At 34.2% G+C, this 23,565-nt stretch overlaps 4 protein-coding genes, 1 long non-coding RNA gene and 1 pseudogene across 6 annotated transcripts; 3 read left to right on the top strand and 3 right to left on the bottom strand.

Annotated features, from left to right (window-relative positions):
• The first annotated feature begins 2,015 nt into the window (after positions 1-2,015).
• On the top strand, positions 2,016-3,339 carry LOC145595049 (jasmonate-induced protein homolog). The gene is made up of 3 exons (XM_081651403.1): positions 2,016-2,078; positions 2,283-2,724; positions 3,039-3,339. The coding sequence occupies exons 2-3, from the start codon at positions 2,293-2,295 to the stop codon at positions 3,219-3,221; spliced, it is 615 nt and encodes a 204-aa protein (XP_081507529.1). The 5' UTR covers positions 2,016-2,078; positions 2,283-2,292; the 3' UTR covers positions 3,222-3,339.
• A 2,102-nt stretch (positions 3,340-5,441) lies between these two features.
• On the top strand, positions 5,442-8,517 carry LOC145593533 (uncharacterized). The gene is made up of 2 exons (XR_014102759.1): positions 5,442-5,563; positions 8,247-8,517. It is a non-coding gene; the product is annotated as an uncharacterized LOC145593533 (long non-coding RNA).
• Positions 8,518-9,882: 1,365 nt separating this feature from the next.
• LOC145595167 (uncharacterized) lies at positions 9,883-13,723 on the top strand. The gene is made up of 5 exons (XM_081651541.1): positions 9,883-10,085; positions 10,721-10,834; positions 12,676-12,755; positions 13,081-13,205; positions 13,318-13,723. Exons 1-5 carry the CDS (start codon positions 10,033-10,035, stop codon positions 13,387-13,389), a joined length of 444 nt encoding a protein of 147 aa, XP_081507667.1. The 5' UTR covers positions 9,883-10,032; the 3' UTR covers positions 13,390-13,723.
• A 665-nt stretch (positions 13,724-14,388) lies between these two features.
• Positions 14,389-15,222, bottom strand: LOC145596062 (F-box protein At5g07610-like). The gene has a single exon (XM_081652494.1). It carries the CDS (start codon positions 15,220-15,222, stop codon positions 14,389-14,391), a length of 834 nt encoding a protein of 277 aa, XP_081508620.1.
• Positions 15,223-16,241: 1,019 nt separating this feature from the next.
• On the bottom strand, positions 16,242-17,779 carry LOC145595139 (putative F-box protein At1g46984). The gene has a single exon (XM_081651509.1). The coding sequence runs from the start codon at positions 17,657-17,659 to the stop codon at positions 16,487-16,489; it is 1,173 nt and encodes a 390-aa protein (XP_081507635.1). The 5' UTR covers positions 17,660-17,779; the 3' UTR covers positions 16,242-16,486.
• Positions 17,780-19,929: 2,150 nt separating this feature from the next.
• Positions 19,930-23,048, bottom strand: LOC145594860 (putative clathrin assembly protein At4g32285 pseudogene; annotated as a pseudogene). Its single transcript, XR_014102883.1, has 2 exons — positions 22,608-23,048; positions 19,930-22,247 (listed from the first exon to the last, which is right to left on the bottom strand). The product of XR_014102883.1 is annotated as a putative clathrin assembly protein At4g32285 pseudogene (transcript).
• Between the last annotated feature and the right edge of the window lie 517 nt (positions 23,049-23,565).

The following is a 23,565-nucleotide window of genomic DNA, read 5'->3' as shown; positions in this document are numbered from 1 at the left end:
CAAAAATTATAAAAATCTGATACTTTGAAAATAGACATTGAAACAAATCCAGTAAGATTACACATGTCATATTATTTCTTATAGATTAGCAGCTAGTGATAGTTTTTGGTTAAAAAATTAAATTTAGAATCCGAAATACAATGGGGCAAACAATTAGGGATAGATAGAGGCAATAGCAATCAAAAGAAGAGACAATGTTCAAAATAAAAGAAGGTTAAATGGGTAACTAATACTCGGTTGAAAACTTTTAGTTATGATAACGTTTTGATTTTCACATGTATAAATATATTTTTTTAATTAAACCTTCATATCTCTAATCTAAGTTTATATAAAAATAAGATACTGTAAAAAGATATATATATAACAAAAATCTCACATGACTAATATTTTTTCTTAACACATATGTAAAACAACAAAGGTAATCAAATAGAAAAACGTGAATATATAGCTAGTGTAAATTTCCAAATATTACAACTAATAATGATTTACCTAATGAATGGAGGAGGAGGATGTAGCGATCAAAGACTCAAACGATGTATATATGTAGGGTCTGTTCTGATTGACTGAACAGAGTTGAACTGAACTGAACTGAACTGAACTGAATATTTTAAGAGAGAAGGAAATTAAGAATTGAACTGAACTTATTGGAACTAAACTAAATTGAAAATAATCTAAAGAGATCAGGCCTGTAGTATCGTCTTCTTCAATAATGAAAGTGAAAAAATAAAAAATAATTTGAGAATCTTTGTTCGATTAGATATATTTACAGGTGTAAAAAAAAAAAAAAAAAAAAAAAATCATTCATAGAAATGGCACCTTATGATAAAGTAGGAGGCAAGAATTCGATACCATTTTTTGCTTCTAATTTCTTTTTTCACAATTTTTTATTCAATTTTGGAATTTGAATTGGATTCTTGTTTAAATTATTAGCATGTTCACGGATAAGATGCCAATTCCATATGCTAGTAGTTGCATTACGAAATTTGGAGTGGCACATTGGATTACATTATCATTTTACTCCATATTACTCTTTTCTTTTTTCTTTTTTATGTTTTTTAATTTATGTTTTTTCATTTTTATGTTTTTGCTGGTTAAAGGGATTAATGTAATTGGCGCTAGTTGTTACAATGTTTGAAGGGATTTGAAACTTAAAGACCCAAAAACCTTTCATCTTTGGGTCGTCTAATGTCGTCTAATGGTACTCCGTACTCTATAATTCCTCCCAAGGTGAGTTTGATGAGAATCGAACCCACGTCTCTCACCTAGAATTCGAGATACTTAGCCAACTGAGCCAAACCTCCTTCTCCATTAATTGGTAGTATGACTAGTATCGTTATGGCTTTATGTGTACTTTCACCATTTTGAAATAATTACACCGCCATAATAACTTTCACATATATTTGTTGATATATGACTTTGACCATAAATTTCTTTATATCTCTAATAATTAGTTATTTAAAATTTTTTTAAATAATCTGATACAATGTATATATAAATTGAGACATACCAATAACATTTTTCATAATAATTTTCGCTTTTATTCATTGGTATAAAATCATGGTCGAAGTAAGACAAGTGTAAAGTGAAAAAAGTCAAAATAGAACAACTATTTAAAACAAAAGTAATACTACATATTATTACAAAATTAACTCAGTTATTGAAGGTTATACAACATACATAAATGTCAAAATTAAAATATACATTTTTTTTAATAATCTTGTGGACTTGTAGAGGGAGTATAGTAGGGTCTTAAGGGTATCTTAAATAAATTTAAATATGGACTCTTACCATACTCGTGGAGATAGTAAAGATATTCTCCACTATAAGCTGAGATAGGTCGTATATGAACATATCTTGAAATAGATAAGAATCATGAATAAGAATCATGAATTACTTAATGGCCGAGAGCCTCACTCAAAAACTGACACGTGTCTTTTATACGTTCGGTTTGATGATTTTTATCAATACCTTTCATCCATCAAGTCTATAAATACCAATATGTGTATGTAGTCTAAAATTCGTGCATCACATTAGCTAATACACATTCTTCTACAGTGATCGATCTATACATAGCAAAGGTAATTTCCATATTTTTTTTCTCTTTATATTTCCAATTTCCTCATTTTAGCTTTCTATACGTAAACATGCATGAGACTTTGTACTTATTCCATGCTCCCCAACTTTCTCATAATATATACAAGTACTTTAAAATAGGCACCATAATTTACTCATTATTTTGCAATAATGCTTAATTGGTACGACGTAAATTGATGTATGTGAAGGTACAAAAAAATGGCATCAGTTCAATGTGAGAGGAAGGAGAAAGTAGCAGTGCAATTGAGCTGCGAGCAGAAAGCAACTTTAGACAAGTTGATCAAGTGCGCTGAGAAATCACTTGTTTCCGGGGATATCGCGAATAAGTCCCGTGGCATCGTTGCTGAAAAGGAATGCCTAAACAAGGCTGACGCCGATGCAGCACGACTATCCGCACTAGCTGGTGCCTTGACAAATCAGACTTCTAAGGGATCCTTGACCGTGTTTAACTCCAAGCAATGGAAGGGGTATACCGTTTCAGACTACACAGATCCTCTTGAAAGCTTGGGTACCTTTGCTCAAGCAGCCTTGATCGGGGGTGTTAAGGCCGCGGTGGTTTATGTTGGCAAGAACAGCACTGGTGTTGAATGTGGTTGGCTTCTTGCTTGGTCCGACACTAATGGAAGGAAGGTGAGTACATACAATTCAATTTTTAATAATCTTGCTTATATATATACATGTATGGTCGGACCAAGCAAGCAAGGGTTGGCTGAGTGGTAAAGATTTGATCTCATGATGAGTACGTTGAAGTTCATAACTCATGAGGTCAAACAGGTCCCAATAGAATCTTCTAGTGGACCATGAAGGGATTCCTTTATCCTTTCCCCTTACTATACACGTGTATAAAGTTTTTATTAATTATTTGTTCATATGATTTTCCACTAATTGGATCTCTCATATTCTTTCCTTTGATGCTTCCTTGCAATAAATTGAATTGGGATTAGGCTTATGCGGACTGTGGTCCTATAAGCAAGTTCAACAACATCAACTGGAATCAAATTGAAGAGAAACTGAATGAATCCGATTTTATCGCATATGCTAATGACTCCGAGACTGGAACCTCAATGTATGCTACCATTGTTGGTCACTCAGCTGGATCTGCAGTTGCCGTCGCCTACACTGGTTGAACAAATAAACTCTCTATGTACTATGATCAATAATAATAATAATAATAATAATAATGTACCAAGTCCGATCCAGTGGATTAAACAACAATAATCTTCTGGTCGGGCTAGTTTTTAATAATTTGTTGTTGTTTTTCTTACGGGGGCATTATGAACTAATGTACCAACTGTACGTAATAAGGACATGCAAGCTAGCTAGCTAGCTTGTATTTGCATGTTCATTTCCACGTACAACTAGCTTATATTTACTAGTACTAAATAAAAATGCCCTTTTTTCTAGTTTCTTATTTCTCTTTGATAATTTTTTATTCCTCTTAATAAATAAGATTTGCCCAACATATGTGATGTGCATTGCTACTAAGACGTACCAATATAATATCGTTGAATGTGGTAAATTATCGATGTTCACACTCGCATTCAAATAGTGCAAAATTAAAATCATTAAAGTTAAATTATGATGTTTAGTTCAATTTTGGCTGGCGCCCGACAGCGTCTAAATATGGTTGATGCAACTATTCTTATTGCTAAAATATTATAGATAGATGTTCTCCAAATTAACTTCAAACAATAGCACCCAATTAATTATTTAATACATCACACATTTTTGGAGAATTTAAGTATAAAATTGTAATTTCTAGCTAGATTGCTTAATTACTTTGAGGTGAAAACAATTCATCCATGGTATATATAGATTATTGAACCAGAGTTTGGCATTCCGAGTACATAAATATCTATGCATTGTTTAAGAGCATCTATAATGGTAAGCTTTGCCATATCAATTTTAAAGCTACAATACTTTTTAGCTACAAATTGTTTCAATGGTGATTTGAACCACAACATCTTGTACTTTGCAGATTATTAAATCAGTTGTACACATGTAGTTTGTTTGGGCTACAGTCAAGTAGTTCATTTTTTGCTCTCCACTGATAAGCATGTTGCTAGACATTTTATTTACGAAATATTTTGCAAGCAAGTCCTTACATTCTCTCTATCCTTTGCAACATTCTCTTTCTCATAACTCTGATCTACTTGCGATTATAAGTATTTATATTGAAAATATTATTGACAACTAGCTCGAATTTATGGAGTATCCTCTTCAATAAAAACTTGAGGATGAGAAACTTGGTTCGATTAGAAAATTTACGGATTCTCCAATAATAAAGTACTCCATTATTAGTCCGATGGAGGCAAGAACTCGATACCAATTCTTTGCTTCCATTTTCTTTTTTGATTCTTGATTAAATTATTAGCACGTTCACGACTTCACGTATTAGGTGCCAATGCCCTATATGGCTTTATTAAATTATACGGATTAGTTTATTGGAGCGAGTTTTCGTTGGAATGTTACTTTAAATTGTTAGTGGTTGGTTATGTATAGAAATATGCTCTTCTAAATAATTAGTTTGTATTATTGGAGTCATAATAGGATCTAATGAGCATAATGAGATCATGTTCCTTACTTTAAGCTTAGTTTTACATTATATGTTGTTATGTATTTCGGAGTTCGGGCCTATTCACATTTATTGAACTGAGCTAAACTGAACTGATTGGAGCTGAACTGAATTCAACTGAACTGATTAGAACTGATTAGAACTGAACTGAACTGATTAGAGCTGAATTGAACTAAACTGAACTGATTGAAGCTGAACTGAACTGAATTGAAATTAAGTAAATGTAAACAGACCCTTCCTATCTGCACCTAATTAAATTTATTTTTAAAAATACAAAGTAGATATTAATATTACTCTATTTAACTTAAAAGAGTAGAGGTTATTAGGTCTTAATGTCATCTTTGATTGATCATAACATGGACACTAAAATACTAAAGAGATACATACGGAGTATCTTAAATTATTTACTTTGTATTAAAGATATTCTCCACAATAAGCTAAGATATGTCATATACTATATCAACTCGTCTTGCATGTAGTTGACCACACATGTGACCACTAATAAAAAAACAAAGTAACTCCTATAACATTGACCAAGTAACCCCTATAACACTAACAAAGTAACTCCCTTAACACTGACCAAATAACCCCCTATCACACAAACGAAGCAACCTCTAGTTATAATAGATGGTCACACCGTACCATGTGCCCAACAAACATATAAAAATTGATGTACTATCATATCTTGAGTTATATAAGTATATAGGCCGAGAGCATCAATCAACATTTGACACTCGTTATTTTATATATGTTTGGTCATATGATTATAATAATTATCCCTTCCATCCATCAAGTCTATAAATAGCAGTATGTGTATGTAGTCTAGAACTCGTGCAACACACTAGCTAATACACAGTTTTCAACTCTATAGTGATCGATCTTTACATAGCCGAGGTAATTTTCTTATTTTCTTCTCTTTGTATTTTCATTTTTCACATTTTATAATTTTTTCTCTTTGTTATGAAACGGTGAGCCTTTACCCTTTTTCGGTGATATATAATTGACTTCATACTTCAAAACTTTTCCATATAATAAACATATTGTATAATACTTGTATTAGTTGATGCCCAAATCATGCATTCTCGAATTTTTAGAGTAATATGTGATACATACATGATTGAAGTTTTGTACTCTTTACCTTATTTTTACTAAATTGAATTTTTTTATTAAAATGAAATTATTTTACTGAAATTAGATTTTATTTTAAATGATTGAAACTTATTTTATTTTACTGAAACTTAGCAAGTGTGATTTCTAAAAGATTTTATTTTACTAAAACTTAGCAAGTGTGACTACTAAATTTTACTGCTTAACACTTTTTTTTTTTTTATTGAATTAAACTTATTTTTTTTAAATTAACTCATTTTTATTGAATTTAAATCATTTTTCTGAAATATTATTTAAATAAAATAAATTGAGCAAGGCCTAACTAAGTAAAAATTCAGTCAATATATATATTGGTCTTCAGTTACTATATATGTAGTATTTTTTGAAAGTAAAATCCATCTACTTTGTACTTCATATAATACAATATATTTTATAATAAAGAGGAATACTATTGGAAAAAAAAAACTAAGTATATTTTATATGAAGTACTCTATATTTTATATGAAGTACTCTATATGAAGTACTCTATAGATTTATGTTGATGACTACACGGAATAATCAAATTTGGTTCATGTTAGCCGACCCCACTTTTGGGATTAAGGCTTTGATTGATTGATTGATTGATTGATTACTCTATAGTCTATATGGAGTATAAAATTTATTGTAAGTAGGTGGCACGGTGATCTAAAATTATATACAATTATAGATTAATGATTGATACCCATTTTAATCATAAATTAGTCGCGAGGAATAATAATATTATGTAACATGTTGATTTTTTAGTTGTAGCTTCTAATACACAACTAAAATAAAAGTAGGCAAAAAATACAAGCAATATATTTTCTTGTTGTAAAACAGGTCACAAATTTTTTAAAAAAAATACTTGTATGATTTTTGATTTATAGTTGCTCAAATTTTTTAACAAAGATTTGTGGAATTTTTTCATTTCAAATATAATAATTACAATATATTAATATGAAAGATATATATTTTCATTAAAAGAGATATGGAAGATATTATAAGATAATATTATTTTGTAAATAATTTATTTCCTTAATCAACAGTTTTTTTTTTTTTTTTTGAAAAAAAAAAAAAAGAAAAAGTAAAATAAGTAATGACACATCAGGAGATGACACGTGTCATTACTGGTGTCTCTTTTATATATATATATATATATATATATATATATATATATATATATATATATATATATATATATATATATATATATGTGTGTGTGTATGTATATATATATGTATATGTATATGTATATGTATATATGTATATGTATATACTATACTAGTATACTAGATAGGATGGAGTATGTATATATATTTATAACATCAATATTCTTTTTCTTCATAAATTACACTTTCAACGATTTTTAACCCTTTATATTCTGGGCAAAAATCTGACAATAATAACATTTGTGCTAAACTTTATTTGTTAATTGTAATTTATGCGGAACTTTATTTAATTTTACCAAACTTTTACTTGTTTATTTTTTTATAATACTGTTGTTCTTCATTTAAATACTATTAAGAGAATTAATTAGTCTAAATAACTCACATGTGAAATATTCTCGCTAACTTGGGTTATATATATATATATATATAAATGCATGCAATAATACGTAAATTGAAGGTAGAAAAAATGGCATCGATCCAGTGTGAGAGGAAGAAGTCGCAATTGAGCTACGAGCAGAATGCGACATTAGATGCGTTGATCAAGTGCGCAAGGTGGCCAAATGCGCATGCGCAATTTGAAGATGGTGTGTTTGGTGCCTAAGTGGCCTGGGTTGTCGTCTATAAATCAATTCAACAACCTATATATAATTACTACGAGTAGTACTAAATAAAAATGTTCGATCTCTCTTTTGATTTTGAGCATGTACTGTCTAATGCATCTATTGTTGTAAGAATATGCAAGCTACTAAGCTAGCTTCTACCTAAGTTAACTTGCATGTTAATTTCTACATTTATATAAATAATTAACAGTTACATTACGGATGTAATCCATGAGCAATTATTGAATCTTCCATGACCATGAATGGTAAAACCATACATATACTACCTCCGTTACATATTAGTTGCAACTTTGGGGTATTATTAGTGAGACATAAAATATTCCAAAGTTGCATCCAATATATAACAGAGGTAGTACAATTATTAATATCGATCTATATACAATTAACTAATTAAGCTAAGCAAACATGTATGGTTGTACTGCTAGTTACTCCATACTAAACATAACAAAGCTGCTTAAAACCAATGTTTGTGATGGAAACACTATCCCATACCTGTATATTTTTACCAAACTTTACATGAATGTTTATTTTTGTTGATTTAATTTAAAATGTACTCGTATCTAATTAATTAGTCTTAATAACTCACATGTGATATATTCTCGATGACTAACTTGGTTTTATATATGATTGTATGCATGCATCCATTAATACGTAAAATTAAAGGTAGAAAAAATGGCATCAATCCAGTGTGAGAGGAAGAAGTCGCAATTAATTAAGCTACGAGCACAAAGCGACATTAGATGAGTTGATGATCAAGAAGTGCGCGAGGTGGCCAAATGCGCAGGTTGATGAAGGTGGGCTAGGTGCCTAGGCCTATGCGGGTTGTGTCACTTGTAATAAACTTATGTCACTAGTACTAAATAAAATTGCATGCCCTCTTTCTTATATATATGAATTATATGATGATCTCTCTTTTGATCTTGAGTATGTCTAATGCATCTGTTGTAGTAAGAACATGTAAGCTAGCTTCTGTCTAAGTACCTTGCATGGTATTTTCTACATTTATATAAGAGCCAAAGTACGTACGGATGTCAATCATGTCATCCATGAACAATTATACAAAGTATTATGTATATATACATGCAATTGAGGGATACCCGGTTATCTACTTGTATATGGAACATCATGATATATACAATTATATACTTGTTAGCAAACATGCATATATTGAATTTTTCCTTTGCTTGTAAAGTTGTAATACTAATCACTAAACATAACAAAGTTGCATAGTTAATTTAAAATATATACAATTCATTACCGTTCTCCATGAGGTATATATTGAGCTGTAAATTCTTTCATGCCTAAAATCAATGTTTGTGATGGAGACAACATTCCAATTCCATGGACACAAGTTCAAAATTCCTTACAAAATCCCAAACACATTCATTATTAATACAGACTACAAAATATCATACTATTCATACATTAATGCTTACCAACAAGCCCTAACCCATCATAAATATACATAATTACAAATATTATTAATGGTCAAAGTTTTGTATTTATGCGTGGTTTAGTCAAATTGTTGTGATTATTATAAAATAGAAATGAGTATTCATGTAGTATTTAACCCTAAGATCTTGTACAGTCTTTAAATAAAGGAAAATGTTATATATAGCCCTTAGTGCTACATATAAACATTAAATTTGTACTAGAAAACCGTAAAAAGTTAGGAAATCATGAAAATATAAACACTAATTACACTGATTTACGCGTGTTTTTGTCATGAATTCCTAATTTAATACAATTTTCTAGAGTGTATTTAATGCTCTTATATAGCCCTTAGGGCTACATATAGCATTACCCTTAAATAAAAGTCTTGTTTCATATTTATTTGCGGATTGTTTTTTATTCTTTTTTTTTTTTTTTTTTTGAAACACATTTTTTTAGTCACTTTTAAGTTTTAACTAACTACTGTACTAAGTAAATTTACTATCCTTTCTTTCTTTATATTTCCTTCTTTTAAAAAAAAATTGTCTCAAGTTGACTTTGTACGCCATCTACGATGAGACCATGAGAGAATCGGCTTTATTTTTATGGTGCTTTATTTCTATGGTAGTTATCTTTAAAATGATTATCATCATACTTTGTTATCATTTGTCGATTTTTAATTTTTGTTGGTCAAACCTTTTAAAATGATTTTTCTTTTTTAAAATTTCATTTTTTTGAAATTAAATTATGAAAATAAAAAAATTCAACAATTCAGAAAATCTTATTTTTTTAAATAAGTTTGACTTACATAAAATTAAATCAAAAATCGACCAATAAAAATTAAGTACAGTGAGTAGAGTACTGTAAAATTTTCAATCGGCAAGGAGGTTTTCTCAAAGGCCCTTCATTTGAACATCCTTCAATTCTTCCCAAATAAAACCCCATTTTCAGTTGACCACTATTCTTCTTTTTCTTTCAATTTCAGTTTTGTTTCTTCCAAAACAGAGCAAAGGAAGAGATGTTGCTGGCAGTACTACTTTCCAACTCCGAGGGCAACATTCTCGTTGAAAGGTATTCAATTTTTTACTTCTTTGTTAATCTGCAAATTACCCATTTCTGATTTCTGCTTCTTGCTTCCCTTTTATCTTGATTATCGATCTCAATTACCCAGTTTTGCTGAATTTAAGTACTGTTTATTCCCAATTATCAATTTTTTCTGGATACCCAGTATTTGATTTGCTTTGATCTGCTCTTAAATCACAATTCTATCCTTTCAATTTTCCATTTTTTTTTTTTCCTGCAAATTTGTACTAGTATATAGTTTGATGTGTAATGTGGGATTTCACTAAATTTGAGCTGATTTAGGGATTTTGATGAGAGTTGTGCTTGATTAATGTTAAAGAGAATAAATTTGGGGTTTTATGTTTTTTAAGATTGAAGTTATCAAGTCTCAACTGTTGCTTTATGTGCAAAAGATGATTTATGCTACTTTTATGGGATCTGGGTTTAGATTTTTTTGATTTCTAAGTCATCTGTGATAACTGTTAGAATGTTAGTTCAATTGGCAGGATCTGCAATCATGTGTAAATGTGTTAACCACTTAACCTCAGTTTATGCTGCTTTGATGCTTTCACTGATACCGCGATTGTAGATTTAGGTGATTCATTGGTGTTCATTAAGCTTGCCACTCCCCCGTTGTATTTCAGGTTCAATGGAGTTCCTGCTGAAGAGCGGTTGCATTGGCGAACTTTCTTAGTTAAGTTGGGTGCAGAGAATCTCAAGGATGCTAAGAATGAAGAGCTCTTTGTTGCTTCACACAAGTATGTAGCACTTCTGTTGTGATAACATAAGATTTAGCATACATTTCTGCTTACATTCTAAATTGTAGCTTCGTACTGCAATTCAATATCGTTTAGGCTTTTACAATGCCGTTGCATCCTATTGGTGCAAGTTATGACTAACTTTGAGGCTTCTCTTTAGCAAATGTTTGGTATTCAAATCTTATTAACATGTTTTACATGTCAAATGGTCGTTCGTTTCTCCATTGCCCAGCATCTTATTATGAGTGTTGGTCTTAGACAATTAAGAGTGAAAAAAGTCTGGGAAATTCTATTCCGTGTATCTGTGACATCAATATTGTTCTGTGGATTACATGGCAATAACTTGCTTGAATTTGGAGTTCTATTTTCCCTTTGAAAATTACTTCCTGGCTGCTCCTATTGTCAATGGTGATGTTATCCTGTCTGACTAGCTAGGCTTGTACATCCCTTGCTACATGCATTTGATTTCATATCATTTCAAATTTGCAAGATTTCAGTATGTTGTGTTACGCCCTTTTTACTGAGTCTTAAAGGTTTAAGGATATCCTAATTTTTCTGCTAAAACAAATGTCTTCAGAATTTCCCATAAATTGCTGTATCTTGGTGCTATCATATCTTGATTGTTGTTCATGCTGAACAAGGAACTGGTTACTGGAAAATCTTGCGTGTGAGGCCGTATGTGAATAGGAGGTTTCTTTTTTTATTAATGTCATATCAATAGTTCAGAAGTAGAATGCTATAGATGGAATGTTTGTCGGGAATATTAGAAGTTAAGTTAGAAAATGCGATAATTAATCTATACATCATTAGAATATTCTCTTAACAGTCTTTAGACTAGAGCAATAAACTAGGACTAGGTGCGGTTGGATAAGAATTTTTGGTTTCTAATGACTTGAACTTGAATTCCTCAATCCCAATAGTGAGAGAATATGTTCTAATTACAAGAAGGGTCCAAATAACATAGGCATGAATCGTACGATTCGTATGAAAACTGGTTTCAAGAGATTTTCAAAAGTCAAATATTTCATAAAACGTTTCATGATATTGTTAATAGTTAAACACATGCATTTTATTATTGTGCTAGAATTTTTATGGGTGAATTTTTTATTACCTACATGTCTTTCTAAACACTTATTATATGGTGAATTTGTGGAAAGAAACAGTGGGATAGAAAGAGATGGTAGGGGAAGGAAAGAATAAATGGGATTGTGTTTTCTCTCCAATCTTTTTTACTTTGAAAGGATTTAGTTTATTATAAAAGAAACTATATTGGATTCTTCCATTTGCCCGCTTCCTCTTTCCCCATCCTATACTCAAATAAAATGTATATTAATCCATTACTTTCCCTCCCTTCCTTTCACTTCAAATCCTCATATCCTAACACAACAATAGTTTGGGGTTAAGGTGAATCTACCTTTAGAGGGTACTGAAGATCATAATTTGAAGTTTTTTTGCCTTTTGCAAAATTTAGTGAGTTACTTATTGCGCAGTAGTTAAAGTTCTATGTTGGAAGTAACAATGGCCTTTTCAACACCATATGTAAAAATATAAATTTCCTGCTGTTATATGACCTGTATTTCTGACTCACCTGAACAAAGACATTCTTCATTTAGAATAAGTTATGATATGGATTTAATATAACTGGAGAAGACATGTCATTTCATCATTTTCAGCATCTTAGTTGCAGGTCTAAACAACGCAACTGAATACTTGATTCCTTCCTGCTACCTAGGAACTCGAATTGTATCATCAAAGTCGGATAATGGGTGTATTGTTGTGCTGTATTTTACTCTGTATAATTGATTCCACTTTTCTCTTTTTGTGCTTTAATTTTCATGCAGGTCAGTGTATATTGTGTATACTGTGCTTGGAGGCATTCACATCTATCTTGTTGGCAAGGATGAGTATGACGAACTTGCTTGTAAGTATACGTCTTTTCTCTGTGTCAGAATTGGGCTACAATGATCACTGTATGGTGCAGTTTGTATTGCTAACTTGCCATTGCCTTTTTTATCCTGGTAACAAGTTGCAAAAGGGAATAAAAAATATTCACATTTACTCCGTGATTAACCTTATAAAAAAAAAAAAAAAATATGCATCTGTTATCAACTACTTTAATAAAGAGGACTTTGCTTGATAAATGTTCACCTGATAAATGTTTGATCGGTGACAATATGTGTCAATTGTCATCCTTGTATTTTGGTTGAAAATGCCCAGCACTTATGTTGGTGATTGCATTTTTCTAGTGTCAGAAGTTATATTCATAATTACCTCGACGTTGAAGGATATCTGCGGAAAGCCACCAACTGAACGCATGTTCCTGGACAAATATGGAAGGATCTGCTTATGCCTTGACGAAATTGTTTGGACGGTAAGGACTTCATTACTTTTTTGCCATCGTATTGATCACTTTTATACTTCTGAATTGATATTCAAGAGACATTTCTGGATAAACTTATTCACAAACACCCTTTCATATCCAGGGAGTTCTGGAGAACACCGACAAAGAAAGAATCAAAAGACTTGTTAGGTTGAAGCCCCCAACCGAGTTCTGAATACTGAAGGGATCCTGCTTTGCTTCTTTCTTACATTGCCATACTGTATATCATGGAAACAATGGATCTTCAGACAATCTTGACGTGTGTTCAAGGAGAATTTACTAATTGGTATCTTTAGAAAGAAAATGATGTGTTTGAACAACCATTCTGACCTATATTAGGTGCTACCATTGGTGTAATTTGTGATATCAGCTGTCCTGATTGGTCGAGGTTCAGGAGCTTTCTTGTAATCGGCATCTTATCAATTTTCATTGTTGCTACAAAGTACCTATTTCATACTAGAGTTTGGAGACATAGCAATACAGTTTGCAACCCACCAAATTCTCATTCACTAATATTGCATCACTAATTTTCAGATGTAAATATCTGCGTACATACTACGTATGTCTTCTGTCCATATTACATCACGTTAATAGTGTAATTTGAATTGGCATTGAGAAATTAGGCATAATATTCATATCTCAATTGGGTTAATTTATTGGTTAGCTTTTACCGTTACAAATTAAAGGATCGATTTTGAAGGAATATCCAACAAGGTTAAAAAAGCTAGATGAGACAGATTTGATTTCGCATGCAGTTAAAAGGGTTGTATTACTGAGACTACTCGGAAGAGTTGAAACAATCTGCAATAATTTGTTGCTTTATAATGTATCGTCTTTTGCAAAAGATCATTGAGAGAGCATGCAGTTCCTCAAACTAAACTAACTATTATACAGCATATTCTTGCATGAAGTAACAATTATGACATTTAAACAACTAAGGTATATTACTAGAACAAACATCAAACAATTTCTGTCAGCAAAGAATATTGATCAAATTTATGCATCACCCTTCACACACATGCCAAACTGTAACTATATAAATAAGCATCACCACAATAAAATTGGCGTTCCCCGGGTGCCTCGCCTTCAATCAGTGGGATCTTGCACATCTCCATGATAGTTCCCTCCTCCGGGTCATAGCCCAAGATTTTACCAGGGACATGAACAACCACCATCATGCATTTCTCTCCTCTCCTCCGTTACATTTTCTGCTAACTATAAGAGAAAGAATTGCAAATTCAGGATGATAAGCACCCGATAAGTAACTTTCTTTCGTTACATCTCCAAGATTTAAAGTGAACTTGATGAGCCAACCTTCCTCATAGTTGTCCAACATATGAACATCCAAAGTCATGTCACTGTATTCATGCCACAGACACCACAGCTTCCCCTTGCATTCGAAACACTTCATGTTCCCTCTTTCTGACCTGGAGAAAACAGGAGATGGCATTTTTGCAACCCGCTCTTTATCAACCTCCAAGTACAATGAGTCCCCATTGCTACAAACCCAATGGATAGAGCCTCTCCAGTACACTCCGTTCCTGAGAGCCATATCGTTTAGAACCCTGACACTACTTCCATCCACATCTTTCCAGCACCCTGTCTCAGATGAATATATTTTGAGGACATAATGATTGGGTGATAACGATGTGTGTACAGAAACTACCTTGTAGCCATAGCTTGAACTGTGTGGATTAAAAGCCAGAGAAGCCGATAGAAAGGAGTTCTTAATGTTTGGAATTGTTCTCAATTGACTAGTTATAGGATTGCAAACGTGGAGGTTCAGAACCTGGGAATTACTGGGACTGATGCTGTAGTAGAGCAGTAGCCCGTTGCAAGACTGCAAGATTGATACAACCAGGCCAGCTAATGCAGGGATTTCAAATGTTGAGCTTGATGACTCAGAAAATGATGGGAGACTAATATCTGAATCAGTAACAGGAAGGAACCGGTAAGCATAAGGCGATGGAACACATCTTCTGCGGAGGAAAATGCCAGAGATGGGCATGGAATCCTTCGAATTATGAAGCATGTGCAGGAGAGAGAAGTATGGGGAAGATATGAGGAAGTTCCAGTGTTTTGAGACAGATTTGAACTTCATCAGGGACTTTGCAGGCAGTCGGACGAGGATTTCTGTTCAGAGATGCTCACACCTAGCAACTGCTTCAGCCCATGATGAAACTAAGCCCGGGTGTTCCGAGCAAGTTGTAAAGGCAGGATTGCTCTTGCTAGACATATTCCTCTGCCTCACTAATGATTCTTGGAGTTGGTATAGTGGAAGATCAGTTGCTTAAGCCACATCATATTTGGTAAAAATGTCGACATTATGATCACTCTAGCAAAATACAACTTCTCCATACATCACTTTCAGAGTTGTTATGCCTCAATAAACAAGATAATATAAAAGAATAACATAGCAAATACAATTTCAAGAAGCAAAAGAAAGTGATTCATCACCAATGCAAATCATCTACTCCCACAAATGAAATAGAACCATTACAATGTAAAAATAAATACAAAAAATATAGAATGGTTCATAACTTCACGCCAATCTTTTATCAATTATGTTATGAGCCCTGTCCAGCTTCGAGCTGCACATCAGGCCATCAGGGTAGATGTCAACTCATGCAGCGTTTAAGCATGAAATAGAGCAAAGACATTGTAATGCTTTTCAAGGAACATATTCACTCAAATAATTGTGACAAACACATCATTTCAAACACAGATGAAAGCTCCACATACGAAGTATAAGAACATGAGTTTCTAGTGCTATTCATGCTTGAAATAGTTAGAAATATCTCTGCCAAGAGAAGGCTCGTTTTGGCAAAAGCTTTTGCAGGAGCTTCTTTCTATTCTCAAATTGAACAATGTCAATAAAGAACTTAGTCCAGCAATTGACATGAAATTAATGGCTCGACAGTCACAGCATAGCCATTGGCATCGGAGCCACACGAACTTGCAATGTCAATGTCAAGGGCTACATGTGCGGTTGCTGTAAGCAAATCAGAAGGAACAGATGAACACAGCTTCATGCATACCAGTCCAGCTAGAAATGTCCTGTCCAAAATGAACTGATCACACAAGTCCACATTGAGAGGGCTTTTGTTCCATAACATCATTGGAGTAACAATTATTCAATTCAACATTTCTCGAATTCAATGTACAGAGAAACAAAGGCGCAATGCTCAAAAATAATGCTGTGAACAAAAACATCAAGTTCCCTAAATAACATGAATCCTAAATTCCTGACATAATATTCATAACCAAAAATCTCAACTAGAATTGGAAAGAGGGAAAAGGCCAGGACTATACAAAGCGAGGCGGTCATTAGTTCGATGCTTAGGCCGGTAAACCTGCTTAATACTCCGGTTCTTCAAATTATAACTATAAAGCCTGCTTCTTGTTTCATTACACAACACCATATCTCCCCCATTTTCACCCTCATAATCACAAAATGGATACACCACATCTCTAGCCATGCCAGATATAAAAATGTTAAACTTTCTATTCCAAATAAATTCACCTTCAATTTGATTCAACACCCAAATTTGCATTCTTGAAGTAATTGAATAAATATCAACAGCACATAAACACCCTTTAAATTCAACCAAATATAACAAATCATATAATATAACCTCATTTTCATTTCCTTGAGGTGGTGGAATTACCCTAAACTCCTCTTCCTTAACATCCAAACACACTGCAAAACCCGGTCCATTATCAACGGTCCAGTAAAACTCCCGGTTCACCATTAACCCAAACCGCTTCACCTGAACAGGACAGCTCTGTTTGATTTGTCGCCAACAACCGGAACCGGCTAACCCCGGTCCAAACTCAAAGAATTCACATTTTTCACCGGTTAATCCAACAAGAACATACTTGTTCTCATCACCCAGAAACCCAAACCCACCATTAGAGGTGATGGAATTACCATTTTGCCCCGGAGGAAGACGAAGGAATTCCTGAGTACTAGGGTTACAAAGGTAAAAATACCGATCAGAAACAAAGCAAACAATCGGACCCTTTGATGGAAGAAATTGGAGGGAGAAATCAACGTAAGGGGTGAACCCGTTTTTGATGGAGTGGGTAATCGGGTCACGATCGACCCGGAAGAGTTCTTCAAAGGGTCGGATTGAGAGATGAACTGGGCGATCGGGAACTTTGACCGGTTCATACGGGAGGTGGCGAAGGAAGAGGATGAGATTCGGCGACGGTGGCGGCGGAATTGAGTGGTGGAATTGGTGGCGGAGATCGGAGAGAAGAGGGTCGGAAGAAATGAGGGAATTCCAGAGTTTGCAAACGGATCGGAATTTGTAGAGGGATTTTATGGGGAGACGAGCCCAGATTTGGGTGAGAGAGTCTGGAGGTAAGCGGCCATTGATGGGTTTTCTCCAATTAGGGTTTATGATTAATTGGGTGAGAGAGTCTGGATCTTCGTCCGCCATTTTTGTGGTTTTGGGAGCTTGTGATTGATATTTGTTTTCTAGGGTTTTGTTGATGAAGAAAAAGGATTTATGAAACTGAAATTGATATTTTACAAGGGTAATTTAGCCTAATTGAGGTTTTAAGTTAATGTGGTCGGAAACTCTCACAAGTTTAAACTCGAACCTTAAAAGTGGGGAGTTTTACGGAGTAGAAAATTGACTCTCTAAAATCCGTAGTTAATCGAAGTCAAACTTTTAACCTTTCAGTGTGTTTTGTTCACTTTGAATTTAATTAAAATAAAAACTTATGAGCTAATCTAAATTTAAATTTGATTAATCATATCATATCAACCCTAATCTAAACCTATTTTTTCTTAATTTATCTTACTCCCTCCGTCTCCTATTGATGGTCACTTTTGCTAAAAAATCACGGAAATTAAGGAGAAATAAAGAAAGTAAATTTACATTGGGTATGCAAAAAAGTAGAGAGAGAAAGTAATTAAAGTACATGGGAAAGTAAAATTTACATGGGAAAGTTAAATTTGCACAAATATTTTTGCAAATGTTAGAGAATTTTGGTAAAAAATAATAATAATGGTACTTGAAAAAAAGCAAATGTGACTAATATTTTGAGTCACCAAAAATGACAAAAGTGACCATCAATAGGGGACGGAGGAAGTAGTAAATAAATTTTTTTTTTTTTTAAATACGTAGTAAGTAAAAATAAAGTAAATAGAATAGGATCGTAATATTCATAATTGAGATTTACATCAATCTTCTCTAGGAAAATCTTTAATATTCGTATATGTCCCATAATTCCACGGGTTCGGCATATATCATTAATCAAATCCTATCATGTTAAACATTTGTTCACCATGTTGTATAAAGAATGATAGGAGTAATTACAAAACTTACAAGTGTTACAAGTTACCACCTTTCAAAATTCAAACTAAGTTGAATTGTTGACATAACATTTCAAGCACCCACAACAAGACTACGTTGGAAGTATTGGATGGTTCGTGCGAATCGTGCCTCTTTTCTTATGTTCCATCTTTATTCAACTTTCATCTTTTAGTTATAAAAATATAAAATCTAGAAGCCGAACAAGTGGGTTTGTAAGTTTGTAACTATGAGGAAATCCGAAATCAGGACCATTATTTGGTCAATATCGTTTAGTCGTTTACCAACGAAAACATTGCTATATACTACTCTGTAATCTGTATGTCACTTTGTCATTGTCCTATGTCCTACTCTACTTTTGCAATAAAGTTGGTACCGTGCTCTTTCAACCAAAGAATTGAATTAGGTAAACAGCTCAACTCCTGCGAGTCTCCCTTCAACCGACGCTTTCATTCGCATCACAGCAACATTACAACCACAATCATAGCATTTACAGTTGGCTGTTGGCCTCATAAATCACACAAACTTCGCAGCTTAGACCGTTGCACGAGTCACCACCCACGCTCACGGTTTTCCCCTGTAGGTGTTCCTTTCTTTCCATTTTTCAGGAATTGAGACATTCTACTTGAACAAATTTGCACTCCGCTACGCTTTATGCATTACAATTGATCAGCATAGGGATGGCAACGGGTCGGATATGGACCGGGTCTATCCGGACCCGGATCCAGATCCGACCCGGATCCGTCGGGTCTGGAAAATGAAGACCCGGATCCAGATCCGACGAGTCCACGGATCCGGATTCGGATCCGGGTCCAAAATAGGTCCAATATATTTTGCCTAATTTTTTTGCAACAAATGTAATGTTTGGGTCCGTTAGGGGTTATTAATTTCAACCTTAATTAATGTTATACACCTAATCTAAAAGCACAAAGCAACTAACTTATACACTTATATTTTGTAATAAAAATTATAAACGGAAAAAAGTACGATACTACATATACGAATATACGATGATATATTCAATATGAGCAGCCAAAATTCATCTCTTGAAAGGGCTAATCTTTATCACGACTAACAACATCAACATTTTAAATAAAAAAACAAACAATTTATTTTATTTTATTTTAATTATGTAAAATAAAAAACGGGTAAACGGATCTGGATCCGTGTCTGGGCTAGACCCGGATCCAGATCCGTTTTTGTCAGCAGGACCCGGATCTGACCCGGATCTGACCCGGATCCGTTGGGTCCAAAATTTGAAGACCCAGATCCGTGAAAAACAGATCTAGATCCACGGATCCGAGTCAGGTCCAGATCCATTGCCATCCCTAGATCAGCATATATGTTATGAAATAAGTTTATACATTGCTCAACAAGGATACAAGGTGAAATAAGAGGGAAAATTTTATCACTCTAAGACTCGATGGATATAGTGTTGTTCACACGTATTATACGTTCAAGAAAAAATTTAATAGTACAAATCAGAGGTGCGATACTACAAGACAATGCCCCTCCCGGAATCAACTTTACCAATCACGAATCATTCTGCTCCGTTACTCTCTTGTTTCCATCCGACTCTTATCCATGGAGAAGAAGTGAACATATAATCACAAACAAGTGATACAATGAACATCGGGATCACAAAAAAAAAAAAAATTAAAAAACAAACAAAAGGAAAAGAAAAAAGGTCAGCTACACATATATGGGCACAAAAATTAGATGGGGTTGTAGTAATAGCCATTGGGTGGCGGCATCCCATATTGACCATATGGCATCATTGGATTAACAGCCGGCATCATTGGATTAACAGCGGGCATCATTGAGTTGGATCCAGGAGTATAATAGGCAGGTCCTCCTATTTTAGCCAAAGTAGCTTGACCGTGCATACCACTGTTGGCATATTGTTGCCACACAACCTGCTCTTGCACAAGCAAGTGCTGTTTCTTCTCCATGTCGGCCATCTGTACATAGGCAGGGGGTGCAACACTCAAAGAAGCAGCAAACGGGTCTCCACCAACCGTTTGAACTGAACCATCTGGAGCAGGGAGAGCCAAAACTGGTGTTGCGGATTTTACAGGTGCTGCAACGCTACTGGCACTTCCACTCATCTGGGTAGCTGTCACATGTTGCCTCACAACTCCTGAATCATACATACCATTCAAAAGTAGGGGATCTAATCCACCACCCATAGCTGCTTTCTGGTGAGTGAGATTGCTGGCTGTTTCCACCAACGCCAGCTCCCAATCTGCCTTCCCTGGTTCGGCAGCTGGAGTTTGCCACGCAGAGGTTATCCCCTCTTTATTATCGAATGCTTGCCATGATCCATTCCCATTTTCAGCGGCTCCGGCAAACAAAGCTAAAGCAAACTTATTACCCTGAGAATCTGCACTTTCTCCCTCTTCTCTTAGATCAACCAAGTCCCCAGTCACCTGCGGCTTTGGTTCAGGTTCTGGTGCTGGTGGGGGTGGTGGAGCGGGCTCCTCTGGTGCAGGTAATGCTTTAATTTCATTCATATCAGGCACTGGTTCCTCCTCTTTGGGTTCTGGTTCAGGTTCTGGTTTTCTTTCGGGAGTCTTTGGCCTCTTAGTTCTGTCCCTCACAAACTCCTCTAAGGTTTCAAGGAGTTTATCAGTGATTTTTTGCACTTCGGGGAATTCTGACGACCTTGCAACACCAGTGTCCTTGCACCAGTTGTAAAACGCCACAAGCTCATCTATCTGCTTTGCAGCACTAGCATAAGCTTCAAAAGCCTTCACACAATCTGCATTCTCCATATCAAAGAATTTGTCAAGCAAAACAGCAAGAACCTCACAGATATCAGCATACAGCTTGAAGCTTTCCCTCACAACGGGGTATAAGGCAACCAGTATCATCCTGCTATTCTTTGCCATTCCAGTAGGCCGACATGCTAAGAAACGATCCAAAAGCCTCTGCAGGTGACTCATTTTCGCAAAAATCCTCTCAGGCTTCCATTCCCTCAATGGAGTGACAGCCTTGTCTTCCTCTCGGCCATTGGCTTCACCAACATCCCCAAATGACCTAGTCCTCCTCATCCTAGGTTCATCTTTAAATTCTCCATAATCATAATCATATCGACTTGGTGGGGACCTGAACTTATCATCCCTTGGCTCATACCTGACAATCTCACCACCGTGACCACTACCCCCTCCATTGATCTCCTTACCCCCTTGCTTCCTCTCAAACAACACCAATTCCAACCTCTGATCCAAATACAAAGCAAAAGTCCTCACAAATGCCGAATGATCCCACGAATTCGAGTGAGCCTCATCTCTAAAATCCGACATATTCAACAACCTAGTCCCCCTTCGAGTCGCATACAAGATCTCCTGTTGGAAAACAGGATCCCCATCATTCATCAGCCTATGAACCAACATCAACGCCTTCAATGCCACAACCCAATCCTTGGTCTTCCCAAGCCTCCTAGAGATAGATGTTATACAGGCATTCACGTACATTCGATTATACGACGTAAAAGTCAAAATCCTCCTAACATACTTCTCATCAGCCGGATCATTTTCGTGACTCGTCGCCTTAACAATGGCAACCTCGAGCTCCGGTGCCATGTCACTAGACACCTTCGCCAGACCAATACTCGTTTGGTCTTTCAGCTGCCCTACTGCCTTTCTAAGAGCCATTTTTTTCTCTCCTCAGCCAAATGACCCTTTTCTTCAGATCAAATTATAATAACCTAACAACAACAAAATCATTGAATTTTCTAAATAAATTAACTCATACAAAATAAAAATTAATCACCCCCATTTCATTAATCATAATTACACAACAAAAATTTAAAAACTTTACCCCTCTAATTATATACAATTAACTTGTCACACATATCATAATCATCATATTCATCAAGAGTGAGATTAATCACATTAAATGTCATTATATTAGATTCAATCAATTTATATAAAAAAACCCAATAAATTCCAATTAGTTTCTTCGTATCTAATTAATCATCAATTCATATTAAATGAAGTAAAAACTAAAATAAAAACAGAGAAAAATCCAACCCAAAAAAAACAAAATTGAAAAATTGAAAACATACCGACGAAATAATCACCGATCTGAAGAAACGACGTCGGATCCGTTGACTAACAGAGACAAAAATGGACTCTTCGAATAACCTTGAACCGGATCCAAACTCGATCCTCTCCTTGTAATTTTCTCTCTCCAAAATCACCCTATATTTTCTCTTCCCCTTTTTTCTCACAAAATCCGATTATTTCAGCTGCGATAAATGAGGGGAAAACCTAAATTTATTCAATTTTTCATCATTTTTAATATTAATTGATGGGTTTTGTTTATTTTTAAACGAGGAAATCTGGGTTTATAATAGTTTGGATTTTCTGAGTTCTGAAAGCTCAGAGAAATGAGGAGAGAGAAAGTAGAGAGAGAAAAAAGAAAGAATATTACAGAAAAGGAAAGAGAAAGAAGACGGTGTATGTTAAGTTAAGATGATGAGATGGAAAATTGGTGGGGAGGTTGAATAATAGCCGTTGATTTAAATTGAGATCTATAATTATACTGTGTCGGAGAGTTGGAGTGTGTCTGTCTTTTACGCGCTATTTTTTTTTTTTTTTTTGGGTTCTCTTTTTCTAGAGTTTTCGCCTGCTTTTTTGGATTACAATATTGAAATTAAAATTTTGTTAAACGTTGTTGATTAATGTTTTAAATTCTACGTAGTATTAGAAGTTTATACTGTAATACGGAGTATTGAGTTGTTTATTGGGTGTTTAGCTACGGAGTACTAGATATTTTAGTTAGTTTAGTTGATTAACGTCTTTAAACTTGAGTGAAATAGTACGGAGTACTTAAGATCTAATTTCGTTATCTTTGATTACTTATCACTCCATACCTGATAATAATACCGAGATCTAGTATTCTAGTGTTTGTTATATTCCTTATGTTCTTATTAGTCACCTCATTTAGTTACTTTTGCAACTTTTATTTCAATGATTTTATCGATCATATTTTTAACTTTAATTTATGTAATTTAAATTATA

The sequence above is a fragment of the Chenopodium album genome, chromosome 19 (genome assembly GCF_948465745.1).
Source record: "Chenopodium album chromosome 19, dcCheAlbu1.1, whole genome shotgun sequence".
In the NCBI taxonomy this organism is placed as follows: Eukaryota; Viridiplantae; Streptophyta; class Magnoliopsida; order Caryophyllales; family Amaranthaceae; genus Chenopodium; species Chenopodium album.
Note: the sequence above shows the minus strand (reverse complement) of the source record. Positions and strands in the feature narration are given on the sequence as shown.

What these genes read in the sequence shown, in the direction of transcription:
- LOC145595167 (XM_081651541.1), top strand. Translation starts at nt 10,033, where the DNA reads ATGTTGCTGGCAGTACTACTTTCCAACTCCGAGGGCAACATTCTCGTT. An exon ending in TGAGTATGACGAACTTGCTT is followed by an intron (nt 12,756 to 13,080) that starts GTAAGTATACGT and finishes GCATTTTTCTAG; the next exon opens with TGTCAGAAGTTATATTCATA. An exon ending in TTGACGAAATTGTTTGGACG is followed by an intron (nt 13,206 to 13,317) that starts GTAAGGACTTCA and finishes TTTCATATCCAG; the next exon opens with GGAGTTCTGGAGAACACCGA.
- LOC145595049 (XM_081651403.1), top strand. Translation starts at nt 2,293, where the DNA reads ATGGCATCAGTTCAATGTGAGAGGAAGGAGAAAGTAGCAGTGCAATTG. An exon ending in CCGACACTAATGGAAGGAAG is followed by an intron (nt 2,725 to 3,038) that starts GTGAGTACATAC and finishes AATTGGGATTAG; the next exon opens with GCTTATGCGGACTGTGGTCC.
- LOC145595139 (XM_081651509.1), bottom strand. Translation starts at nt 17,659, where the DNA reads ATGGCGGACGAAGATCCAGACTCTCTCACCCAATTAATCATAAACCCT.
- LOC145596062 (XM_081652494.1), bottom strand. Translation starts at nt 15,222, where the DNA reads ATGCCCATCTCTGGCATTTTCCTCCGCAGAAGATGTGTTCCATCGCCT.